This window comes from Panulirus ornatus, chromosome 20 (assembly GCF_036320965.1).
Source record: "Panulirus ornatus isolate Po-2019 chromosome 20, ASM3632096v1, whole genome shotgun sequence".
Lineage (NCBI taxonomy): Eukaryota > Metazoa > Arthropoda > Malacostraca > Decapoda > Palinuridae > Panulirus > Panulirus ornatus.
The window spans coordinates 56,313,039-56,339,161 of NC_092243.1; the positions used below are offsets into that span (position 1 = coordinate 56,313,039).

Consider the following 26,123-nt stretch of genomic DNA (forward strand, 5'->3'; position numbering starts at 1 on the left):
GTTAGTGATTCTCGGGGTTGCGACTGTCGTCCAGGTGGTCGCCTCCGTTAGTGAGGTGCTCTGGCCTGGATCTGCATCTGTCATGGAACCCTCCTGTGGTAGTGCTGGTCGATCTCACCGGCACTGGTCGTTCTCTGTGTCACTTGACACTTGGAACAGGACTAAGACGGGTTAACACTCGCGGTAAGACGAATTGTAGCCTTGACTCACTGTAACGACTTGTTCTCGACACAGTTTGATGTCTTGACCCTTTAAGGCCGATGACTTAACCCCTTCAGTATGGCGACTTGACCTGTAATATGATGACCACTTTGATGACATCTCTTGAGAATGACAACATGAAAATACTACTAAACTTGATATGAGAAACATAACGCGACTTGAGAAAAGCATGACATGGAAACACGAAATGAGAATCACCATGTGACATCAAGGAAGACAACATGCCTTGAGAAACATGATTTGTTCTGAGGAACAACACATGTCTTGAAGAACACAACTTGTCATGAGAAACACAACATGTCATGAGAAACACAACATGACATGAGAAACACAACATGTCATGAGAAATAGAACATGTGAAAAACATATTTAGCCATGCAAGGTCAAGTAAAACGTTATACATCTCTTGTATTAAAACCTCATCATGTTATCAATCACCGGTGATGAGAGACCTTTGTGTATTTTTTCTCAAATTTCATGGTTTCCTTCGTCAATACAAATGTTGGTCACGTGATTGAGTAGGTGTTCTTTAACCCGTATTTCAGAGGCTTTTATTACGTGTGACGTCGAACTTATTGGTCTATGTTAGGGAAGAGGTTTAGATTTTCCTTTGTGTACTGGTGAAACATGGGCCATTTTATGAATTTCCCCTCTGCTGCTATTGTCGAGGCTTTGTCTAAAGAGTAACATATCGCTTTCCTGCTATCAACCTTATAGTTTTAATAAGAGTTGCTGGTGTGCAGTTACCCCAGCTGTTCATTCTCCCTTAAGGGGTGGTCGATAGCATGGGTTCCTGGCACCAGTTAGGACGCCATTTGGTAAACCAAATGGCGTCCTAGCTACGTCTCTTCGTTGTATATCAACTGACTTATATTTCTCTCTTGTGTCTCCCCTGATGATGTGATTATTACACGAAAGTGCGCTTGGAAACTTATCGTGTTTCATTTTCCCGATGGACTCGTAGGAATATACTTGATCACGCGCAAAATTGTAATCCTTTCCTATATATATACATACATATGTTAGTTGGGGTGTAAGTTTGAATGGAAAAAATTCGATGATATTGAGTGATTTTAGACTAAATACCCGTGAGTGGAAATGACAGCAAATAGAACCATGGAAGCGGAAGTATATATATATATATATATATATATATATATATATATATATATATATATATATATATATATGAATAGCGTTAATGAGATGGCCTTGATTAGGGCATTCAGTTGCTCGTCCCGTCTCAGCTTACATTAAAAACGATCTCTCCGGACCTAGAGCTAAAATTTCTCTCGAGTTTGTCTATCAACATCAGTAGCGGTGTTGTCGTCAGACTGGTGAGATGCTGCGTGATGGTCAGTTCTTTTATTCCTTTTATCGAACTGAATATTGATATTGATCAGTTAGCATGTTGTATACATTTCTTATGTTTATTCTATACTTTTGTCCAATTTGTTCTTCGCTGTAATGTCATGTGAATAGTAATTCTCGATTCTGTTCCGTCCTGTTAAATACTTTAGTTCATTTAGTGTTTCAAATTCGTGTGATTTCATTATATTTCTTCTTGCCAGTATTTGTTTCCCCTTCATGATCTTCTTTGTTTTCCTTCTTTATTGCAAGTTTTTTCTTATATTCTTAAACTCATTTAGTGTTCATTACCCTGTGGTATCTCCCTCTCTACTCCAACTATCGTTTTATTTGGTATTAAAACTTGATCTATTTCTTATTCTCTGAGAACGCTAGTGTTACCATTTACAGCTCTATGTCGTTAAAGATATTATTTTAGTATATTCATGCATTTACTTCATTAATCTCGTTTCACTTTCTTTGGTAACGATTGCTAGATCCAGGCCACAGATATCATCTTATGTCTCAAATTCACCTTCATCCATTTCCATATTGTTAAGGTGTAACTCCATGTAGAGCCCAGTTACGTTTGCATAGAGAAGGTCGAGTGTACCATTGTATCTTGCTGTCATGTGTTGGAGTCCATGCGGGACAATATACATCTCGCATCGTTTCATTACTATATTTGAATGCAATCTCTCACATACTGATTCTGTATTTGTTTTATATCTAGATTTACAGTTATATTCCATATCATAATTGGTTCACTTTTTATTTTCACTTTTGAAGTATCTCTTTTAACTTTAGTTATGTGTGGTCAATATGTCACAACGTATGAGAGCGTATGTGCAATTATTTTTAACACCTGAAGAAAGTGTTTAAAGTTTTTCCGGTTTGAGGATTAGTTGGACGTTGACGGCCTTGGTGATATTGGCGGTTGGTAGACCTGATACCCAACCCAGCAACCGACCTTACGTCACTATATGTATTGTGTCTACAACTGGGATGTTCACTCGAGTTAGTTTACACTTTCGATCACGTTTCTTCCTCACTTGTTTATCCTGATAATGTACCGAGTACATAGATTGCTGCTCCACCTTTGAAATTTACACTTATCAGCTCATAAAGCTTTGTACTGCTTCAGATATGTTTCTCTCTGTTTTCCTGTATTAAACCATGTTTCTGTCATGTTGACTGTCTTTAATGTATTCACTGAAATATTTTAACCTTTAGTTTTGAGTTTTCAGTTATCAGAATTTACATATTCATGTGTAGCGTAGTTAACATTTGTACTTCTCGTTATTTTTGCCGCTTTATTTCCGTTTTCTTTGTGTTTCTTAATATTTCCATTCCTGGAACTGAAATTTTTCGGGTCTTTTTCATCTCCAGACTCGTTGGCATTCCCATTATCGCTTCTCCTGATTGTATATATATATATATATATATATATATATATATATATATATATATATATATATATATATATTAGTGTAAGCTTGGAGCAGGTTTTCTATTCACATGGAATTGAATACGGCAGCATATTTACAGCTGTTAATCTTCTTTCTTATGTTCCCTAATTTTCTCAGTATTATTCTACTATGAGGTGGGTGCTCAAACAACGGTTGTCCGAAATTCTCCATATATTTATTTGAGCTTTTGCCTTCACAGAGGCATCAACAGGAATCTACAAAAAACTGTCTCCCAGAACTTGGATAACTAAAACGCAAACAAAATATATAAACACTCAGAAAAAAAACACAGCACGTAAGAGTAAGGGAAGACCTAAACAAATCAACAATCTCATGAAGGGTAGTTCAATCTAAATACAACTTCTTGGAAACAAACAAAACAGAAAAACTTAGTTGAGGGAAATACATACGTACCTGCTAGAGGACAGTACATGGACACGCCATATACCAGAGGACATGATGGGTCGATGACGAGGTTATCTCCATGGAGGACAGGATAGTCTTATGTCCTAAACCCACTGTATGTAGACAGAGACATGACACAGAGACCCGGGAAGATGCCTGACTCCCTCCTGACGCAGGTTGCTAGGGTGGGGGTGGTGGAGGTCCTAAAGGTCATTAGAGAGGATGGTTTATAATTGAGTGCGTGGCTGGTGGTGGGTCGGTCGGGGTCATCACAGTGTGGGCCAGGTCTCAGCAGTCATCAAAATCCCATCAGGAAGTCCCCGCTGCCGTCTCCGTCGGTGTCTCCGTCAGTTGCTGGAGATCCTGCTGTGGGGAAGTTGGTCAAATGATAACGATATAATTGATTAATGGTTTATCGAAATATTGCAGTTGAATGTTTGAGTTATAAAGATAAAATGCGCACACGGCAGACAAAAGGAGCTATGAAAAGGGGTATGGAGGAAAAAAAAGAGTCTTTACGCGACACTGGAGGAAGAGGGGTGTGTGTGTGTGTGTGGATGCTGTCTGTTGATTGCCAGTGACGTTTCGCAATGGTTAGGATGAAGCTGTTCTTCTAGCGGTCTGTAAGAGCTCGGATGGGTTTGATGTGGTTGTGGTGAAGAACCACAACTTAGGAACGAGAGGTGACGGTGACAAGGATGGTGTTGTAGCTTCATCCCGAACTATCGGATGAGGTCCTGATGGTGGTTAAGAAAGAACTGGTTGGACTATTGAGTTGAAGTCTCTTGATTGGTGTTGTGAGAGGGACTGAGGATGATCTAACATGCCAATTCTTTTTATCTTTTCAAGTAGTTCCTGTTGTGAGGTGAATGGGGAAGGAGACCACGCAGGGGGGAGGTATAGGTTTGTTTGGAAAAAACGAAAGCTTTATATGTCTTTATTTCAGGTGTTGGGGATCCAAGTGTGTTGTGTCAAAGGGGAATGTAGAGACGATAGCTGGAAGATGAGATGATGGTGCTGACGAGCTCCTTCCTGCTTAGTTTCTCGTGCATATTGACAACGAGGACTTTGATGGGCTAAAGAGACTGTAGGAGGGGCTGGGATCTAGTGAGGCAGTAGGGGGTGGGGCAGGGCTGGAAGCTTGGTGAACTTAATATCCAGGATGAGGACTGACGTACATGATTACGGTCTAGGTATAGATGATTGTGGTAGTGATGTGGTGGTGGTGATGTGAGGTGAAAATGGTGGTAGTTTCATAGTGTTGGTTGGTACAGTTACAACTTCAACTGGTGATGGTACTGGCACTACTGCTACTTCCGTTAGTGCTCCTGTGGCTTATGTCTTAACTACTGTAGGTGTTTCTTATTTCGTTATCTCCACACTGAGTGGAGGTAAGGGAGGGTCATTACAGCAACAAATACAGATGTATTATTCCGAGTTTTTGCAGCTGTAAAGCAGATCAGCTGAGGATCTGTACCTAGCATGGTACAGTGAATATGAAATTCTGTATGATATAGTTTTAGAGCTTGGAGTCTGTGTAATGTGTGAAGGCTGGCCAGTCTGCCTTCCCGTCGTTTGCGTAAGTCTTTTTGGTGGCTATGTGGGTTGGGTAGGCCAGGTGGAGTGGTACCAGAATCAGTATATATTCAGAGGACAGATCATGTAGCGTTCACCAAGTGGTCCTTGTGTGCAGTGTTAATGCCAAAGGTAATGTCTGGTGAGGTTGGATGCTGGAGATGTTCATGAAATATGTTAAGTACTTCTTCGTGTCTGTTTGTAAGCCTTTCCTACCGAGTTATACGATGCTTAGTTTGTGGGTGGGTTACTGTGTTGTATAAGGGTTAGTTTGTCAAGTGTGGGGGTCATGTGTTTTGATGTGTTGTTTGATTCGTGTTTGTGCTCGGAGTATGAGGCCTTATGAGGGAACATATATATATATATATATATATATATATATATATATATATATATATATATATATATATACATACGAAGTGCTTTAGATACCTGGAACTGAACTCAGCAGCGTATTGGACCGTGGGGTATTAGGTGAATCATGGGGTTGGTGGGGGACTGAGGTCTTAGGTGCATTGAGGTGTATGTGGAAGGCGAGGTCACTGTTGATGTAGGTGAAGATGTGTATCTTTCTATAGTACAGAAGTCCCGACGTTGTTATGTGGATACGAGATGTGAGCCGTCAATAGAAATATACACAAGAGGGTGGCTATAGTGGAAATGAAATGCTTGAGGACAGTATGTGGGGCAAGAAGATACGGTCGAGTGAGGAATGACAGTGTGACAGATCTGTGCCTCATCTTTTGAGGTCCTGTGAATTGAACTTTTCTTAAAGGAATTTCTTTACTAGTGACAGAATGCATACGAGTCATAATCGAGTCCTGGTGAACCTTCCTTAGTTACGTTATTATTAATTAGTTTTAAGACACGATTAAGTGTACCGTCTGACACTTCACAGGTTTATTCTCAGTCGCATTAAGTTTGTTCTGAAACCTTCAAGTTTTATATTATTCCATCTTTCAAGGTTCTATTTTTTTGACTGGTTTTAAGTTCAAGAGACAGTTGATCATGGACCTACTGTGCGGTTTGGTGAGAAAGTTTAGGAGTCTAGGTTAAGTTATGAAGAGATTTAGTCCTAAAAGTGGAAGCATCGTACTTTGGAGTTGAGGTTGTATGGAATATTTCTTCACTGGTAAATTGAATTGTAGCTAAACACTACCTACTAGCAGATAGGGAGTCTACTTTCACATTCATTTTAATAGGAAAACAATCCTTTATCGAGATTTCCAGGCCAGACCGTCATATGTGATTGACGTTACTGGCGACACTGAGAAACATATCGAAGTCCTTACATTCATATCTTAATCCTCACACTTGTATCTTAGTCCTTACACTCATATCTTAGTCCTCACACTCGTATCTTAGTCCTCACACTCGTATCTTAGTCCTCACACTCGTATCTTAGTCCTCACACTTGTATCTTAGTCCTCACACTTGTATCTTAGTCCTCACACTCGTATCTTAGTCCTCACACTCGTAGATTCATTATAGAAAACGAGTTTACTACATCATCATTACTGGTACTGTGGGGAAACATACTCTTTTATCTATGATGTTATAGAGAGTAAGATAACTCAGGGTAGAGAAATGACCAGCAGATTACAAAAATATCATAGTTTTATTTCTAACATGTATGTACAGTCACTTCGCACACTTGAGTAGCAATGTTGAAAATGTTGCAAGGACACCGTCGTAATGCAGGCACAACAAAATGAGATATGTCTTACAAATCACGATAGCAAACCTCCTGGTTTATATGGCAACTCTCTCCTTACCTGATCACACTTCTAATCCCTCCCTGGGTATAGAGTATACATGGCTGAAAATCATCTATCACATCATCAGTGTAAATCATTGAAGTCTAATAATTTCTTCCCCCTAATCAGCTTTAAAACTGTATTGGAAATTTAGTTTTCTTCTAATGTGACTAAGAATTTATGATATGGATTTTAAAGAGGCGATTTTCAGCTATGTCGTAAACCCAGGTTACGACTCGACAGTTAGCATTATCTTGCCTTATCCACTGGTATGTATACATACACATGTTATATATATATATATATATATATATATATATATATATATATATATATATATATATATATATTGTAGTCTATAAATGTTACCATCATTTAGTAATAGTTACTATTGATCATGCAGGTGTCAAGGTGCCCAGTCTTCGTCACACCCATCGCCGAGCCCATCAAGATCCCAGCTTATATTCTTCACGTGTGGCCGTGGCGACTTCCAGCTTCCCAAGACGTGTTCACCTCTAAGAATCCCGTGGATGTTGCACCTCAGGTGTACAAGTTCGCCTGGAAGTCCCACTCGTCACCAACGGAAGAGCAACAACACCTTTGGCTTCTCCTGATGTTGGTCTCACGTACGTACACACACCTTCAGACTTCGCACGTCGATTGTTTCAGAAAGTTGTTGTTACTGCCCATCATGATCCCATGTGCTGGAGCTTCGGTTGTCTCTATAGATAAACTTTTTAAGGCAGGACTAAAGCAACTGGGGGAAGAAGTCTTTCAACAAGGCACAAACTCTTAACGGTACGTTGAATGGTTAATGATGTGTTTTCCTTTAGTTCTCAACCAAGCCCAAACTAGGAGATACACCTTCCCGACACAGATGGATGAGACGACACTGGGGCCTTGTTCTGTACCCTATCATATTATTGAATTAACAACACAATACACCTTCGGAAAGCCAATAAGTTGAACCCTGCAAGAATCAGTTGTAGGCCCCTTGGAAAAATCAAGAAGACAAGAAACTTGTGACAATTTTAGAAAGTCTTGCAAGATTTTAAACTTGTGTAGTGTTTCATTAATTATTGCAACCCAGCCAACTTATGGTATGGTAAAGAGGCATTGCTCCACCTGTGACAAAACATATGAGGTCAGTTCCACCATATGCATCTCTTAAGTAAGTTTGAAAGAAATCGCTAGGGTAGTCCACGCTGCGTATATGAACGCGGTCACACACGGAGATTGTCTGGTGAGGTCATACGAAACACGTAACCTCTCGATTTGAAAAAAATATAAAGAAACGTAACTGAACTGTGAACACGTACGTGAGCCATAGAGCTGCTTTTCTCATCCGTCTTTTATCTAAACACATCCTTATGGCACACGAATGAAGCATTTAAAACACAGAGCAGCATGAGGCGGCAGGTATTGAAGTTGAGAAGTCTGCAACAATGAAAATAAAGACTTAAAAGCTCTTCCATCAGTAAATGCCCCATATGTTAATGCCATGCAAGTAGTAATCAGAAGTGCAGAGCAGAGCAGGTCCTGCCTCTGACTCTCTTATGTTTTCTGAGAGTTTTATCACCTCGATGGCAGTACGAAGGTTGTCTGCGAGAAAGCCACTGGTGAATGTGCATTACAGTAAGATACGGATTAGCTATAAGGACAGATCACCTGATCTGGTTGCTGGAGGTCATGCGTGTGGGTGGAAACCTTTTTGGACCAGATGATATTTATGTTAATCAGTGCTCGAGCTAGGAATTCACTGTAAAACAGCTTGTGTTTGTGTGTGGTGGTGGATTTGTATTTGACCAGGTGATCACAGAGTTATAGCAAAAGTTGGTGGGAGGGGTCATCATAAATAACGAAAACGTATAAAAAGGGAAAGGAAAATATTGTTAAAGGAAACCTTTACAGTTTCTTTACTTTGTTCTTTAAAACAAGAAAGAAAACCTAAGGTCTTACTTTAGGTATTGCCGTAGGACACTCCCAATACTAAAGTGGATATAAACACCACGACCCCTCGAGAGGAAGGCCAGATTCTCTTGGTTTCTGACTCGGAAAAAAACACTTGGTAGCAATTGTGGTCTGAGACAAACCTGTGTCACAGTGAAGAACTTGAAACCAAAGGTTCTTGGTTCGATGTCCCCCTACCGTAGACAAGATTCAATAAGGTTAGCTTTTATCACAGGAAACATTAAGTTATCATAGCATTCATTTCATAATGTTTAGTAAACTAATTCTAGTATAGCATTTCACAGGTGTCCACTCTATATCAACAACCGACTCAGAGTTATGAAACATCTATAGTATGTACAGACCTAACATCTGCCTATTGCCCTTATACACTGCGTTAATAAAGAAGGTGCAAAAGAAATATACGACCGAGTTCCTCCATCTAAGCGTCCACCTTCAGCACTGCTTTCAAGGAAATCATTTTGGTACGTGTATTCAGTAAAGTTCTGTCAAAGACGATGTATTATACTTTTGAACAACTAGCTGAGTATAATGCTTCACAGATGATGTTTATTAGACCCGAGTGTACATTCAATGGTCGTGTTTGGCCTCGACATAATACTGTTGCACATTAACTATTGTCATTCATATGGGAGGAGACGATACATAAAAAAATCATTGAAGACTTTGATAGTTTCTACATTTTCTCTTTCCTTTTGATCCCCACCATTTCTTCCCTTCCTCCTCTAACTGCCTTTTTTTACCCTCTTTCTCCTGTAGGAGCAGTGCTAGCCAGCGGTGTTGGGGGAGGAGCTCATAATAGAGACCTGGCACAAGCACACCAACACAGCTGAGGCGACACTCCACCTCGAGTAACACACACAAGTGATTGAGTACAACTGTTCAGGGGTATCGTGGTCAGGTGTCCAGGTCTGTGTGTTTTTATTTAGCTCTTCCTGTTATCCACGTCAATGGAAATGATCCGCTTTGGGGGGGGGGGGGGGGGGGTAATACATGTATCTTACCTCTGTGTTTTGTAATCGTTATCAATATATTGTATTTCCTTAGGTAACTACCATATATATTTATTCATATAAAATTTATATATAATCATGGAACAAAAATCATTTTTAAAAGTCTGAAATAATCAAGATATATATATGTACACTAATTCGATTCCAATGAATTTTTTTTTTTCTCTTTAAACAGAAGTGATAGACAACGTTGTGAACACAAGGAGGCTTTACCTTCATCGTGAAGCCTTCATGGAAAAATCTTTTATGCTAAGTATAACAGACATACGCAACGCAGCACTGGAACCTAAGACGCTTGTCATGAAGCCGCATCTCAACAACCCCTGAGGTGGTGTGGGCTCTTGACACACGACGCGACTCATCATTCTCGGGTGTGTTTTAAAACGCCCACAAGTTGGGCGTACGTCTTCACCGCCACGAGAGTGGCCGAGCCGCGGTGTCGCGTCGCGAGCACACAGCAACACCCTCGAAGGTGTTTTCAATACGGGCCAACAGCGAGAGTTGCTGCCACCTGGCACGACTAACAAGAATGAGGCAGCGTGTAAAAATGTCATTGACTAGGCGCAGTTAAAAGATTGAAAATGCAACTGTAAAACTTCGTCTTCTGATATGTACAGTAATAAAACTTTTATACAAACATACATACATACAGGTATAGTATATATACAAATATCTGAAGCATAATGTATAAACGAAGCAATAAACCACAAAAAACTCTCATTAGCCACGGAAACAAATATTGGTTACTGTGTTTATATACAATGACCACTAATGTTCAGGACTAACAGGTTCTCAAAAGCATATATTCTACCAGTAGTATAAACAGCATATCTAAGCTTCCCATTATGCACAATGTCCGCTAATGTCACCACTGGTTCATCCATTATTTACTTCGACTAGAATATTGTGTGAAATCCGTCACTTTTCCACCCCACTGTCTACTTCCTTTTCCTCGAAACGTATGTCTGTGTAACGTCAGGATCACACAGATTATATCTTAGGTACACCGACAAGTGATACAAATTAAGGATAATACATACAATACTCCAAAGACACAACATCTTAGGTCAATAAAGGTGTCGAATCTTGTCACCTACCAATCATTCAGACAGGTTCATCATCATCATCAACGGTAGCACTTTTATCATATGGTCTACACCACTTCCTCCGAGGTGAAATTTCCACCGAAACAGTAAATCAAAAACCCCAAAAAAAACATTTACAATCAGATATTGTAAAAAATCTTTTTAAGAAATTAGCTTATGTTTGCCCTCTCACGGTTATTGTCGAAGCTTATGTTTGCCCTCTCACGGTTACTGTCGAAGCTGTCGAATGTCATACGAACGAAAGAGAAGGCTTCGGCTGTATTGACAGACGTCCCTCTCGAAGCTAGTGTAGCCCCGTCTTGACAGGGTGAGGAGCTCTCCTCCTAGTCGGTTCATGTCACCTTCGGAGAGGGCGTGTTGTGTCCCCTTCAGAGGCGGCGCTCGACCTCTTCTAGGGTGCAGGCATAGATCCCACCCGAAGCTGGTGAGGGACCTCCGGGAAGTGGGCAGGCAACCCCCACGGAGGTTCTCCAGCAGGTCTCAGGTAACAGGGGAGTAACCAAGGTTCTTGCGTTGCAGGAACATGTGGATCTCTCGGAAGGTCGGGCGGTCGGCATCCGATCGCTTCCAGCACTCCCTCATCAGGTCGTAGATCTCCTTGGGGCAGTTCGTTGGCTGGGGCAGCAGCACCTGGCATGGAGGAAGGCAGAGGTCAGTACATTATAAAACTTGGCACAGAATCGCACGAGAACAACTGGCACGGATTAAGAGAGAAAAACTTATTACAAGATGGGATATTTCTGTCTGGGGTTAGGTTATTGTGGTTACACATGTAAGTGAAGTATTGTCATCTCTTCTTCTTCTACAGGAGTACTTGTCTTCTAAGATGTCACGTTCATCGAGTGTATGTTCAGGCGTGTCCTCTGTGAACAGATGATGACGGGTGCTCTGTGCTATATGAGACGACGACGCTGTATGGCATCACAAGGAGGAAGTGATTATGATCACATGAACACAAGCGTTATGTAGCTCAGGAGAAGACACATTAATAAGCTGCTCATTAAGGTGAGTTTCAATTGTGACGAGAGAGACTGCGTGTGTATGTGTGAATCCACATAGGTGTCAAAATGTGAAACTTTGCCAATTGATGAAGATAATACCTTAGATGACCTAGCATGGAAACAGGGTACATAATAATGGTGATCAAAAGCAATCTGGCGTGTATGGGGAGACCAGGTCATTTGCAAGTACATAATTGAGACCTTGAATGACCTCAAATGAAGAGGTTAAATACGTGATCATGTAAAGGTTACGGTGCCATCTAGTGAAGGGGAATACAAGATGTCTCCATTCTATGATCTCCATCACTAAAGTACAACACTCACTCCTCCATCACCATAATAAAACACTTACTCCTCCATTACCACAATACAGCACTCACTTCTCCACCATCACAATACAACATTCACTCCATCACCAAAAACAACACTCATTCCTACATCAATCACATTATAACACTCATTCCTCCATCACTATAATATATCACTCACTCCAATAATACAATAATCACTCCTCCGTCATAAAAATACATAAAAATATATCACTTATATCCCTATCACAACACAACACTCGTTCTTTCATCAGTATGATACACGTAACTCCTTCATCACCTCACAACAAAGACATCCCACTATAACATACTCTCCTCCAACACTACACTACATCACTTACTTATCCATCATCACACTTCAACATTCACTTATCCATTACCACACTACAATATTCACTTATCAAAATATAACATTCACTCATCCATTATATATTACAACATTCACTTATCCATTGCCACATTACAAAACTCACAATATAGCGTTCATTTATCTATTATCACACTAAAACACACTTGTCCATTATTTCACAACACTCACTTATCCATTATAACACTACAATACTTATTTATCCATTATTGCACTACAACACTCACTCAGCCATTATCACACTACAACACCCTTATTTGTTATCACACCACAACACTCGCTTTTATCCATTATCACACTGCCACACTCTTATCCATTATCACACCATAACACTCGCTTATCCATTATCACACTGCCACACTCTTATCCATTATCACACTGCCACACTCACTTATCCATTATCACACTACCACAATCACTTATCCAACATCACACTACAACACTCACTTATGTATTATCACACTACCACAATCACTTATCCAACATCACACTACAACACTCACTTATGTATTATCACATTACAACACTCACTCGTATATCACTTCAAACATTCACTCCTCCATCACCTGACTACAACATTCACCCATCCATCACCTCTTAGAACGCTCATTTCCCCATCACTTAACTGCTACACTAACTCCTTCACCTCTCTACAACATTCACTCCATCATTACATTACAACCATTACTCTTCCGTTATCACTCTAAGACACTAGCTGCCCAATCATGGCACTGCAACACTCGCTCTTCCATTACAGAACTCACTCCTCCATCATCACATGAATACATCTCGCTCCATCACCTCACTACAGAACTCACTCCTCCATCATCACATGAATACATCTCGCTCCATCACCTCACTACAGAATTCACTCCCCCATGAATACAACTCACTGCATCATCATCACAATACGACACTCCTCCCTCACCCTACAACATTCCTCTAACATCATCACACAAACACTCACTCCTCCAACACTTCTCTACAATAATCACCGTCAAAAACATAAAAAGAAAATAGCACAAGATACATGAATGGTGTAACGGTTAGCGTTGATGACCGCGACTTCGAACCCTGGTAGTGGTTGTCGGTCCATAATTAAACTAGCTGTTCATTCTTCCCCGAGGGACTGGCCGATAAAACGGGTACCTAACTTAGACCAATATATATATATATATATATATATATATATATATATATATATATATATATATATATATATATATATAGCGTTCAGGATTAGGTCTTGTAGTTGCCCACAACATATTAGTTAACATTGAAAAGGAATACATCTACACAACATATTTTTATCCGGAATAGTACATAATAGCAACATATTTGGGGCTGAAACATATACATCATATTCATCAATGAATAAATAACAGCTCACATGTTCATGTATTACTTCATTATACAATCAATATCATGCACATGTGTTTCCATTAATAAAGACGATAAAGTACGAGCAGGTTTATATCACTCTATGATGAATTAATCAGTATTTAGCGAAAGCTTCATCAGTATATTTACAGAGGGCACCACGAACGTCTGTCCCAGACAAAACGGTCATTAAAGGAAGACAAATTCGTCCTGCTTGCCACAATGGCCATCAGATGAACAGCGCTGCCCACTGGCCTCCGTGTGTGTGTGTAGAGGGAGTAACACGAGAGGCTCGCTCCTCCTCCTCCTCCCGTCACCACACAAACATAGTGTTGACCCACACCATCACCCTGCTTCAATCGTCGGGTCATGCGACACAAGGCTCGTGATCTCCGGATGTAGTCGGGTATAAACTTCTTACTATAATTACACGTTTCACGTTCCTTCCTGTCCCTAGTGCAAACTGTCCCTACTTAACGTTGAAACATGTGAAAAGTTACAAGTGAAGAAGCGTGCATCAGAAATCAAGCTTAGATCGTTGGCTTGGGCGACTGTTGTTATTTAATTTAGACTTACCAACACTTTACTTCATAATTTCTTTACTTGTTAGCATTATCAATTGACATAACATATTTCTGGGGGAGAAATATGAGTTAGTAAATAACGTTTCAATTCACATAATCTGGTAATGACTTAAAATACAACGAGGTTATCCGGACATGTTGCATTCAGCCAATCACCACCACCTGTCATGTGCATCTTCGCCTCGATATAAACAAACTGAGTATAATCCAGTCTGGCTTGTCGCCAACTGTATTCCTTATATTACTCAGTGGATCACTTCCACCTTAAATAGATATAGCTCTCCTCCTACTTCCGAACGCTGGAGTATTTTCTCTTTTATATGAATCTTATACAATATGGAAAAGACTTCCACGTTATGTTTTCGAATCGTGTCCTCCTCTTGGAGATGACTTATTGTACTGCTGGTATCCCTACATCAACAAATAAACCCATTATATATATATATATATATATATATATATATATATATATATATATATATATATATATATATATATATATATACACCACATCGTTCCAATCCACTCTATTCCTTGCACGCATCTCACCCTCCTGTATGTTCAGGCCCCGATCGCTCAAAATCTTTTTCATTCCATCCTTCTACGTACACCTCACAACAACGCACTCTCCCTCTCCCCTAGACCACTCGCCTACCCTCTCGCTCTCCCCGCGGCCGCTCACCTATCGTCTCGCTCTCCCCGCGGCCACTCACCTTCCTGGCCTCGTTGTGGTAGATGAAGGAGACGTTCTCGATGACCTGCTCGTCGGTGAGTTCCTCGTACGGCTGTTCGCGGGCCATCGTCAGGATCTCCCACAGCGTCACCGCGAACGACCACACGTCGCTCTTCGTCGTGAACTTCCCCTGGAACGTGACCACACGAGGGCGTTAGCGGCGGCGTTGAGGTATGGGGTGGAGTGTGTGTGTGTGTGTGGCCTCCTCCACCGCCTCTTCAGGAGGAGGTGGATTATCAAGGGTAGAAATTTTCACGACCTTTTGGGTGAATTTTAGGGCAACTTCGACCATAGGGCCTTGAGAAGGGCTGCTGTAGATGGTCATTTCTACTACAGTTATGACCCATAACCACCGTCCAGCCACACACACACACACACACGCCGGGCCTCCCTGGTGTGCAACGGGCCTCGGTGGTATAGTGGTTCATGTTACAGACCATGAGTCTGGACGAACCAGCCGCATGGGTTCGAACACCAGGAGTGGCAGTTGGCCTGCACTAAACCCTTGAGTGTTCACCCTCCCGTAGGGGCTTGTCGATATGTGGGTACCTGGCACGGGCTAGAGTGTGTGTGTGTGTGTGCAGGAGTAAAGACTTGCTACATATGTAGAAGGTAAAGAAACAGGCGCAGCATAAGTGTAAAACTCTTACCCCAACCCACCACACACACACACACACACACACACACACACAAGCACAGCACCAAGGGCAGGAAAGATGGTTCCCGAATGAAGAAACACGAGTTACAGGGAAAGGCTAGAGGCTTTGAATATGTCCATTTTGGAAGACAGAAGAGTGAGGGACGACCCGATCACAACCTTTAAAGTTTTTAAACCAGACTGATGACGCAGACAGAACAATTTTTTTTTTTTTTGGAAGATCAAGGGATAAGACAATCGGAGGATATAACATGAAATCACGTAAGAAACTTGTCAATATATGTAAAGCAGCATATTTATACTATAAGAATGGTGGATGAATGGAAGAAACTGAACGAGGATGTGGTAAATGTGGACAACATACAAAAGTTTAAAATTTCGTACGATAATTGAGTAAGTTCAAAACAAGGGGCCCTCACAAGTATAAAACTCCTACCACGTACAGTACAAATGGGTAATTGAAAACTTGTAATTTAAAACTGACAACATCTAAACAACTGCATTACTAGACGCACTCACAACGCCAACACTGACAGCTAACGTATCCCCTGCCCACTGTGACAACACACTCCCTGTACAGCCAAAGTGATGTCACTACAATGAAGGAAAGATTCCTACATGTTTGCTTGGGGTCAAAATTCAGACATTATATTCTGAATATTTTTTTTTTCGGGATCATTAAGCTATTTTCCCTAACTCATATTTGCAGGTACGTTAAATTACACATCGAATTTTGACTAATCATCCCTAAAGAGCCATAATTTTACAGGGCATTAAACCTAAATGCAATTAATTGTCAGAAACTGCCTTGTGTGTTGGGGGAACGAGGGGGGAAAGCTTATTTGGGATGAATCTTTCTTTCATGGTCAATATCTAGAGCAAGAGGTCATTCATGTTTGTTCTCGGACCCGAATGTTTTAATTGTGGAAAGAATTCAGGATTTCTCCAGAGCCGTAACGAACCCCGTGCAACGTTGACATTATGCTCTCATAACGAGCTAGAGAGGATGGGGGAGAAATGAAGGAAGGGAGGTAATGAGGGGAGAGGGGAGTAAAAGAAAGTGAATGAGGTGACAAAAAAAAAAAAAAGAGGAGGAAGAGGGACTAACTAGTGAGAGAGAGAGAGAGAGAGAGAGAGAGAGAGAGAGAGAGAGAGAGAGAGAGAGAGAGAGAGAGAGAGAGAGAGAGTTATGTCGTCGAACAGACTACTGTATAGCGGAAGGACACGTCCCACTTTCGTATTAGAAAGAAAAATGTTACGTCTTTTCATGGCGTGTACAGGAGTTAATACAGTATCTAAGTGAATAACCCAAAATATAGAGCAATCTGTCTGGCTGGCTCCATAACTAATGGGATTATATAAATGTGGACACTCGAAGACATTACGCACATACCAAGAGAACAGATTGTTAACATGTAGATACATGTATATGTGTGTCTACCTTATTATTATCATTATTTCATCTATGTTCGCATCCACTCACATCCACTCTCTGTTATGTGTAATGCATCGAAGCCACTGGCCTCTATCCACAACCACAAACCTCTCAATGGTTCCCCCTGGCTGCTCTATATGCTCTGGATCAGCTTACTGACAGCCATTATCAATATTACCAAGGCCAAGAAGGCACGGTAAAAAATATACCTCTATCAAAATCATATCGTTTGAAAAGGAGAAATTATAAATTTATAAAAGATATGAAGTAAGTGGTTTAATCTTCCGCTGGAGGTGGTTTGATCCCCTGCTGGAGATGGCTTGGACTCCGAACGTAATATCGTGACTCCACCAATGTCCTGTACTTTGTACTAGCAGCCTTGAAGTCCCTAGTGATAATGCATGAACCATCCCTTCATCCCGAGACGACAGAACTCAAGGGCACCTTTCTACCCCTCTCACGTTTCCTCTACGAGACGAGCTGGGATCACCAGTGGGGTGCTGCAAGGCTCGGTCTTGGGCCCACTGCTGTTCTTATTGTACGCTAATTGGAGTGGACTCTTGCCTGACCAAGTTTCTAGAGGATACGAAGGTCATAAGATTAAAAACTAAGAAGTATTTGTTGCATCACCACCCTGGGAAACCTGGACAAACTCCACAGTTGGTCTGATGAAATGGTCTACGAATATCAGTCCTGGTAAGCACCCACCTCCTCCCTTGGGACTCACCAGTAGTATAGACTCCCAGGCCATCCAACGGATGGGGAGGAGGGCCTTGCCCTCGATCCTGTAGTAGTCGCCTGAGTATAGGTTGCGGCTCATGCCGAAGTCCGAGATCTTGATGACGTGGCCCGCACCCACCAGGCAGTTCCTGTCGTGAGAGAGAGAGAGATAGATGGGGAGTTACAAGGGAACCAGATTTATGCCAGGTGAAGAACGATGATGAAAACCAATCAGGAGGGAGATTAGTTAGATTCGGGATAATGAGAAAGCCAGCGAGGTGGGGAAATGCGATAGATTCATGCTAATGAGAAACCCTGGTTAGAGGAGCCTGAGTTAGGTCTGGGGACTAATAGGATGAAAGAAAAAAAGTACACTTGTGACTGGATAGAAGCCACTATGGCATGGATACAACAAAGCTGCTGCCGAGACGTGGCGCGATGGTGACATTTGACAGTATTAAAATCATGTGAAACTGAAGCCGAGAAAAGACTTTTATGAGGTAATAAAATAATATCTAAACGAGAGGAGGTCGAGGGCCTGGGGCTTTGCAACCCAGCACCCCGTTTTATGCAAATGTCACCTTCCTGAATTTATGAGCTGCATTTTTTTTTCTTTTTTACATATTAAATATGGGTCACTGGACAGGATGACAAAGTCCTCCCTAAAAAAAACCCGACTAAGATGCTACTATTAGCAACAATCAAAATAGGATTATATCGAAATGGATAAGGATATGAAAAGCACTTGTGTTTTAATTTTGGTCATCCTCAAGTCTATGTATAAAAATGTATATATGCTGTGACAGAATAGTAATACATGTTTTTTTTTTATGAAAAATTAATATTTTCAATAAAATCATGAACAAAAACATATTAAATAATAAAATTTTTTAAAACGTATTTTTCTAAAACAATTTGTTAATATAAAAGGTGATTATTGATGAAAGTTTGATTATTCTTTATCATAAAAAACCGTTACTAAAAGATCTCTTTCACAGTACGAATGGTACGGTAATAAAAATACTTTGATAGTAAAAATTTGGAAGAAAAATACTTTTGATAATAAAAATGCTAATAAAAGGATATTTTTGAGGATAAAAATTTCTACCATGAGATATTTCTGATCATAAAAATGTGGGAGCAATCGACCAGTGTTTCCTGGTGGTGTGCACTGTGCCAGCAGGATGTATGAATTCGACCTGACCTGACCTGGCAGCGACATACTAGGACTCCCGTCTGAGATAATGATTCGGTGGATTCCTTTACAGCTCTTTTATCTCTTGACAATGATCCGTTGGCGTTTAATACTGACCTGGTGGCTTTCATGCTGACCTGGTGACCTCTTTTCATTATTCTCTTACTTCTGTGATCGACTTGGTGGTCTCTTGACACTTGACCTGGTAGCCTCCGAGACTGACAGGTAGCCTCTGGTGTTGAGCTGGCAACCTCTGGTAGCGACCTAGAAGAATGACCTGGTAGTCTATGGGTACTGACCTGGTGCCCTTTGGCACTCACCTGGTGGCACGACTTGGTAACCTGTGGTAACGACCTGGAAGCATCTGGTACTGACCTGGAAGCATCTTGTACTGACCTGGAAGCCTCTGGTACTGACCTGGAAGCCTCTGGTACTGACTTGGAAGCATCTGGTACTGACCTGGTAGCAAGGTCCCGGTGTACGAAGTTGAGTGACTCTAGGTACTTCATCCCCGAGGCTATCTGGGTGGCCATGTAGATAAGGCAACCATAGCTGAGCGAGAGAGAGAAACACATTATGTAGTCCAGACACACTGTACTTACTGACCCTATAATCACATAAGTCTGGCAAACACACATCATATATATATATATATATATATATTTTTTTTTTTTTTTTTTTTTTTTTTTTTATACTTTGTCGCTGTCTCCCGCGTTTGCGAGGTAGCGCAAGGAAACAGACGAAAGAAATGGCCCCCCCCCCATACACATGTATATACACACGTCCACACACGCAAATATACATACCTACACAGCTTTCCATGGTTTACCCCAGACGCTTCACATGCCTTGCTTCAGTCCACTGACAGCACGTCAACCCCTGTATACCACATGACTCCAATTCACTCTATTTCTTGCCCTCCTTTCACCCTCCTGCATGTTCAGGCCCCGATCACACAAAATCTTTTTCACTCCATCTTTCCACCTCCAATTTGGTCTCCCTCTTCTCCTCGTTCCCTCCACCTCCGACACATATATCCTCTTGGTCAATCTCTCCTCACTCATTCTCTCCATGTGCCCAAACCATTTCAAAACACCCTCTTCTGCTCTCTCAACCACGCTCTTTTTATTTCCACACATCTCTCTCACCCTTACGTTACTTACTCGATCAAACCACCTCACACCACACATTGTCCTCAAACATCTCATTTCCAGCACATCCATCCTCCTGCGCACATCTCTATCCATAGCCCACGCCTCGCAACCATACAACATTGTTGGAACCACTATTCCCTCAAACATACCCATTTTTGCTTTCCGAGATAATGTTCTCGACTTCCACACATTTTTCAAGGCTCCCAAAATTTTCGCCCCCTCCCCCACCCTATGATCCACTTCCGCTTCCATGGTTCCATCCGCTGACAGATCCACTCCCAGATATCTAAAACACTTCACTTCCTCCAGTTTTTCTCCATTCAAACTCACCTCCCAATTGACTTGACCCTCACCCCTACTGTACCTAATAACCTTGCTCTTATTCACATTTACTCTCAACTTTCTTCTTCCACACACTTTACCAAACTCAGTCACCAGCTTCTGCAGTTTCTCACATGAATCAGCCACCAGCGCTGTATCATCAGCGAACAACAACTGACTCACTTCCCAAGCTCTCTCATCCCCAACAGACTTCATACTTGCCCCTCTTTCCAGGACTCTTGCATTTACCTCCCTTACAACCCCATCCATAAACAAATTAAACAACCATGGAGACATCACACACCCCTGCCGCAAACCTACATTCACTGAGAACCAATCACTTTCCTCTCTTCCTACACGTACACATGCCTTACATCCTCGATAAAAACTTTTCACTGCTTCTAACAACTTGCCTCCCACACCATATATTCTTAATACCTTCCACAGAGCATCTCTATCAACTCTATCATATGCCTTCTCCAGATCCATAAATGCTACATACAAATCCATTTGCTTTTCTAAGTATTTCTCACATACATTCTTCAAACCAAACACCTGATCCACACATCCTCTACCACTTCTGAAACCGCACTGCTCTTCCCCAATCTGATGCTCTGTACATGCCTTCACCCTCTCAATCAATACCCTCCCATATAATTTACCAGGAATACTCAACAAACTTATACCTCTGTAATTTGAGCACTCACTCTTATCCCCTTTGCCTTTGTACAATGGCACTATGCACGCATTCCGCCAATCCTCAGGCACCTCACCATGAGTCATACATACATTAAATAACCTTACCAACCAGTCAACAATACAGTCACCCCCTTTCTTAATAAATTCCACTGCAATACCATCCAAACCTGCTGCCTTGCCGGCTTTCATCTTCCGCAAAGCTTTTACTACCTCTTCTCTGTTTACCAAATCATTTTCCCTAACCCTCTCACTTTGCACACCACCTCGACCAAAACACCCTATATCTGCCACTCTGTCATCAGACACATTCAACAAACCTTCAAAATACTCATTCCATCTCCTTCTCACATCACCGCTACTTGTTATCACCTCCCCATTTACGCCCTTCACTGAAGTTCCCATTTGCTCCCTTGTCTTACGCACCCTATTTACCTCCTTCCAGAACATCTTTTTATTCTCCCTAAAATTTAATGATATTCTCTCACCCCAACTCTCATTTGCCCTTTTTTTCACCTCTTGCACCTTTCTCTTGACCTCCTGTCTCTTTCTTTTATACTTCTCCCACTCAATTGCATTTTTTCCCTGCAAAAATCGTCCAAATGCCTCTCTCTTCTCTTTCACTAATACTCTTACTTCTTCATCCCACCACTCACTACCCTTTCTAAACAGCCCACCTCCCACTCTTCTCATGCCACAAGCATCTTTTGCGCAATCCATCACTGATTCCCTAAATACATCCCATTCCTCCCCCACTCCCCTTACTTCCATTGTTCTCACCTTTTTCCATTCTGTACACAGTCTCTCCTGGTACTTCCCCACACAGGTCTCCTTCCCAAGCTCACTTACTCTCACCACCTTCTTCACCCCAACATTCACATATATATATATATATATATATATATATATATATATATATATATATATATATATATATATATATATATTTCATACATAATCGCCATTACCCGCGTGAGCGAGGTAGCGTTAGAACAGAGGACTGAGCCTAATAGGAAAAATCCTCACGTGGTCCCCTTCTCTGTTCCTTCTTTTGGAAAAGTAAAAAACCGGAGGCGAAGATTTCCAACGACCCCCCCCCCCCCCCTCACCTTTAAATCGCCTTTTACGATATGCAGGGAATACGTGGGAAGTATTCTTTCTCCCCAATCCCCTATATTGAAAATCCTGATTAATTAACTAAAGCCACTTTGCCACACGTCATCTTAGGTAAAGCTTTCACCACCTCTTCTCTTTTCACGAGACCATTAGCCATGGCACTCTCACTCCACATACCTCCACATCACAAACACCCCACTTCTGCCACTGTCATCTAACACATTTAACACTCATTCGACATACTCACTCCAAATCGTCTTTTCCCTGAATTTTGCCGAAATTCTATCACCTAATTTCTACATTTGACCTTTTATCCAACCTTGTACTTCGCCCTTGACCTCGCGATGCTTCCTACGGCACGTCTTCCAATCATCTGCACTCTTTCCCCGCAGATAACACCCATACAACTTTTTCTCTTCAACCAGCAACTGAACTTCGTCTCATTTCTCACTCCTCTGTCTCCTAAATGAAAGAGGCGCAAATAACACCGTATCGCAGACCTCACGCGAGGTTTTTTAATCACTGTACCTACAACACCGTGTCTTGTTATAACCATCCAAACTCGGCATTTTCTTCATCACTACCTCCACCCCCTCCTACTGAGTTCTGAACGTTTCTGATTACTCCAACCACCTACACTGGACGTTGTGCGTCACTGAAGCCTCTTTCTCCCCCATACTAATCTTACCTGAGCATGTCCGTCACTAATACCCCTATACTAAGCATACCTGAGCATTTTTCGTCATTAGAATCCCTATACTCAACCTCTGAGCATTTTCGTCAGTAGAATCCCTATACGAAGCCTACCTGAGCTTTCTTCGTTACTCGAATCCCTATACAAAGCCGACCTGAGCATTTTCGTCACTAAAACCACCCGACCTGAGCGTTATTTGTTACTAGAGGGGCCCCCACCACTGAGCCCACCCTCAGCACATTCCGTCACCACAACTACGCTATCTGAGCGTTCACCGTCACCAGAGTCCCGCCCATCCTGCCACCCACAGTGGGCGTACCTGAGCGTTTTAGCGTGGGTGTTCCTGGGAGAGGCGGTCTCGGCGACGTGGGCCTGAAGGTACTGGTTGAGGTCACCGTGTTCCATGTACTCGACCAGCATACAGAGCGGCTCCTCCCGGGCGCACACCCCGACCACCTGCACGATGTTCGGGTCTCGAAGTCGCGCCAGGATCTCGACCTCCCGCTCGAAGTCACACCTGTCGGTAGGAGCAGGCCCTTGTGAGTCGGGTGTACACGGGAGGGAGGGCAGAATGTTCTATGGGGAGGGTGGAGGGTGAAATATCACACGGGAAGGAGGGCTGAAAGGTGTACGGGGGGTGGAACATGATATGGGGTAGAGAGGAAGGTGTATGGGGTGGAAGAAGACATGGGGAGGATAGAGAGGTGTATGGGGGTGTAATCATATGATATGGGGGAAACATGAAGGTGTATGGGGGTGAAAGATGACGCGGGGGAAACATGAAGGTGTGCGAGGGTAAAATATGATATGGGGAGACAGGAAGGCGTACGGGGGAGAAATATGACGCTGGGGAGTGGGGGACGGGGAGGTGTACGAGGGTGGAATATGAGACGGAGGTGGCGGAGAGGGGAAGAGGGTTCGAATATGACTTGCTTTGGAATATGACAGAAGGTCCAAGAGGATGAATGTGAGTGGAATGTGACGGGAATACGTATGGGAAGGATGATGAATTGGGTGTTGAAACGTATGGCGGAGAATTATGGAGCGAGAAGTTATAGAACTGGGAGGAGAGTGGGGAGATATAGTGACTTGGCTGACCGATAGGAATACTTAATAACAGGAACGCTAATGGGAAAAGAAACACATCCGAGGCTATGGGGGGGAATATGAATGGGATTCGAACCATTGGAGGGGACAAAATCATAGGATAAAATAATATAAAAATTTTACCATCTTGAAACCTTACAAGTCACATATTATTGTTCGCTTTGTTTACTGAGGTTTGACCTGAATTGTCAGCTTATTTTTTTTCATGTCAAATCCTCTCAAATGCTACACTCGAAGTTTCCCCTTCCCTTCCATCTTTACCAAAAACATTCCATTCAATCACACTGTCAACAAGCCTTCTCTTCTCTCCCACTGTAATCACGCAAGCCTTTCTCTTCCATCCCAGTGTTACCAATAAACCCATCTTCCATCCCACGTTCGGACCCCTCAGCGGCAACTGCACGTCCCCCTCACCCCGTCCAGCTGGAAGGTCTTCATCATGTGACGCCTCCAGTCCTCCTACCCTTTCCCCATAGCTTTCCCTCACCCAATCCCACCTTTATCTCGTCTCTCTCTCTCTCTCTCTCTCTCTCTCTCTCTCTCTCTCTCTCTCTCTCTCTCTCTCTCTCTTCCCCCAGCTCTGTCGTTCCAGACGTACTACAGGGGTCCAGAAGACCCCACTATGGTCCAGCTTCCAGACCAAGACCCATAGAGGCCCGACCTCCACACCGTTAACGCCAGGAGGAACTATCGCATTACTGCTTTTACGGTTAGCTCGTTCAGGCAGGACACCTTCCGTACCGTGGGAGCATGGAAGGGAAGGAGGAAGGGAGATGAAGGAATGCTTGTCAGCTCGAGGTGAGGAGAAGCGGGAGGAGGGGATGCGGATATGTGGGGGAGAGAGAATGGGTTAGGTTAAGGGAAGGGGGACTTGAAGTGGGTGGTGGGTTCTACTACAGTCCAGCGATGCTGGGTGGCTGGCTGGCCGGCCGGGTGGGTGGGTGGTTGGCTGCAGCGTGCGCCTGGAACTAGATTGGGTGATTGTGGGTAACGCACAGTATATCGTTATCGTAAAATGGGAGGAGAATAATGGAGATCGTAAAGCTTGGGGAGAGGGGGGAGGGGAGGGGGGGCGGGTTATATAGCAGTTATACAGTGTCGGTGCTTTGGGGCGGGTCTCACGTGAGAGCCTCTGGTATACAAGGGGGGGTTGGGTACTGTATGGGGTTTGAGAGGGTTTTGATATAGAGGTACGGCTATGGTTTGAGGATGGCAACTTCTGCTAAACAAGGGAAGGATTCCAGCGAAGTAGTGAGAGCTTATGGTGGTAAGTAAGGGTCGCTATTGTGCAGGATGGAAAATTTTTTTTGCCATACAACAGGAGAAGGGCCTACTGTGTGGTAGTGAAAGCTTATGGTAAATGAGATCTTTAGATACACAGAGGATAGGCGACAACGTAAGGGAATAGGAGAGGGGCAATTGTGTGGTGGCGAGAGCTCTTAACAGAGATGGGAAATTGGTTACTGTGTTGCCGTGGTAACTACTACTGATGGTAGCATGGTCTAAGATGTGAAAACTATTTAAAAATTTGGAAAGTGGGTGCAACGAATGTGTGATATGAATGGTTAATCAAACGGCATATCAGAGAACTGAGAGATGAATATGTATGATGGAGAACTAAAGTGTGTGTGTGTGTTGCTAGGAAGACAAAACAATGTCCACAGATAATAAGGCTTGGCGCAGGTGTTGCGAGAGCGAGCAATATGTCACAAATGGTCTATAAGCGGATCACCTGCAGCTTATCAAATCATCCGATGGTATTTCTGGA

General features: G+C 42.4%; 2 protein-coding genes across 4 annotated transcripts in view; one reads left to right on the forward strand and one right to left on the reverse strand.

Moving 5' to 3' along the window:
• Positions 1–6,627: 6,627 nt before the first annotated feature.
• Positions 6,628–10,086, forward strand: LOC139756035 (uncharacterized). 2 transcript variants are annotated; one of them, XR_011714248.1, is made up of 2 exons: positions 6,628–7,401; positions 9,031–9,146. XR_011714248.1 is itself a non-coding variant. In XM_071674985.1 (2 exons), exons 1-2 carry the CDS (start codon positions 7,173–7,175, stop codon positions 10,084–10,086), a joined length of 381 nt encoding a protein of 126 aa, XP_071531086.1. The 2 variants fall into 2 exon arrangements, 1 of the variants encoding a protein (XP_071531086.1); XM_071674985.1 differs by lacking the exon at positions 9,031–9,146 and adding an exon at positions 9,935–10,086 and having other exon boundaries at positions 7,173–7,401.
• A 255-nt stretch (positions 10,087–10,341) lies between these two features.
• The window catches only part of LOC139756034 (discoidin domain-containing receptor 2-like), a 1,074,315-nt gene continuing 1,058,533 nt past the window's right edge, over positions 10,342–26,123 (reverse strand). For both annotated transcript variants that reach the window (XM_071674983.1, XM_071674984.1), the window contains 5 exons: positions 23,568–23,765; positions 19,727–19,819; positions 18,080–18,221; positions 15,240–15,389; positions 10,342–11,495 (listed from right to left, as the gene is read on the reverse strand). In XM_071674983.1, the coding sequence (XP_071531084.1) occupies positions 11,346–11,495; positions 15,240–15,389; positions 18,080–18,221; positions 19,727–19,819; positions 23,568–23,765 (733 nt within the window). In that variant the 3' untranslated portion in view covers positions 10,342–11,345. The remainder of the gene's footprint in view (positions 11,496–15,239; positions 15,390–18,079; positions 18,222–19,726; positions 19,820–23,567; positions 23,766–26,123) is intronic.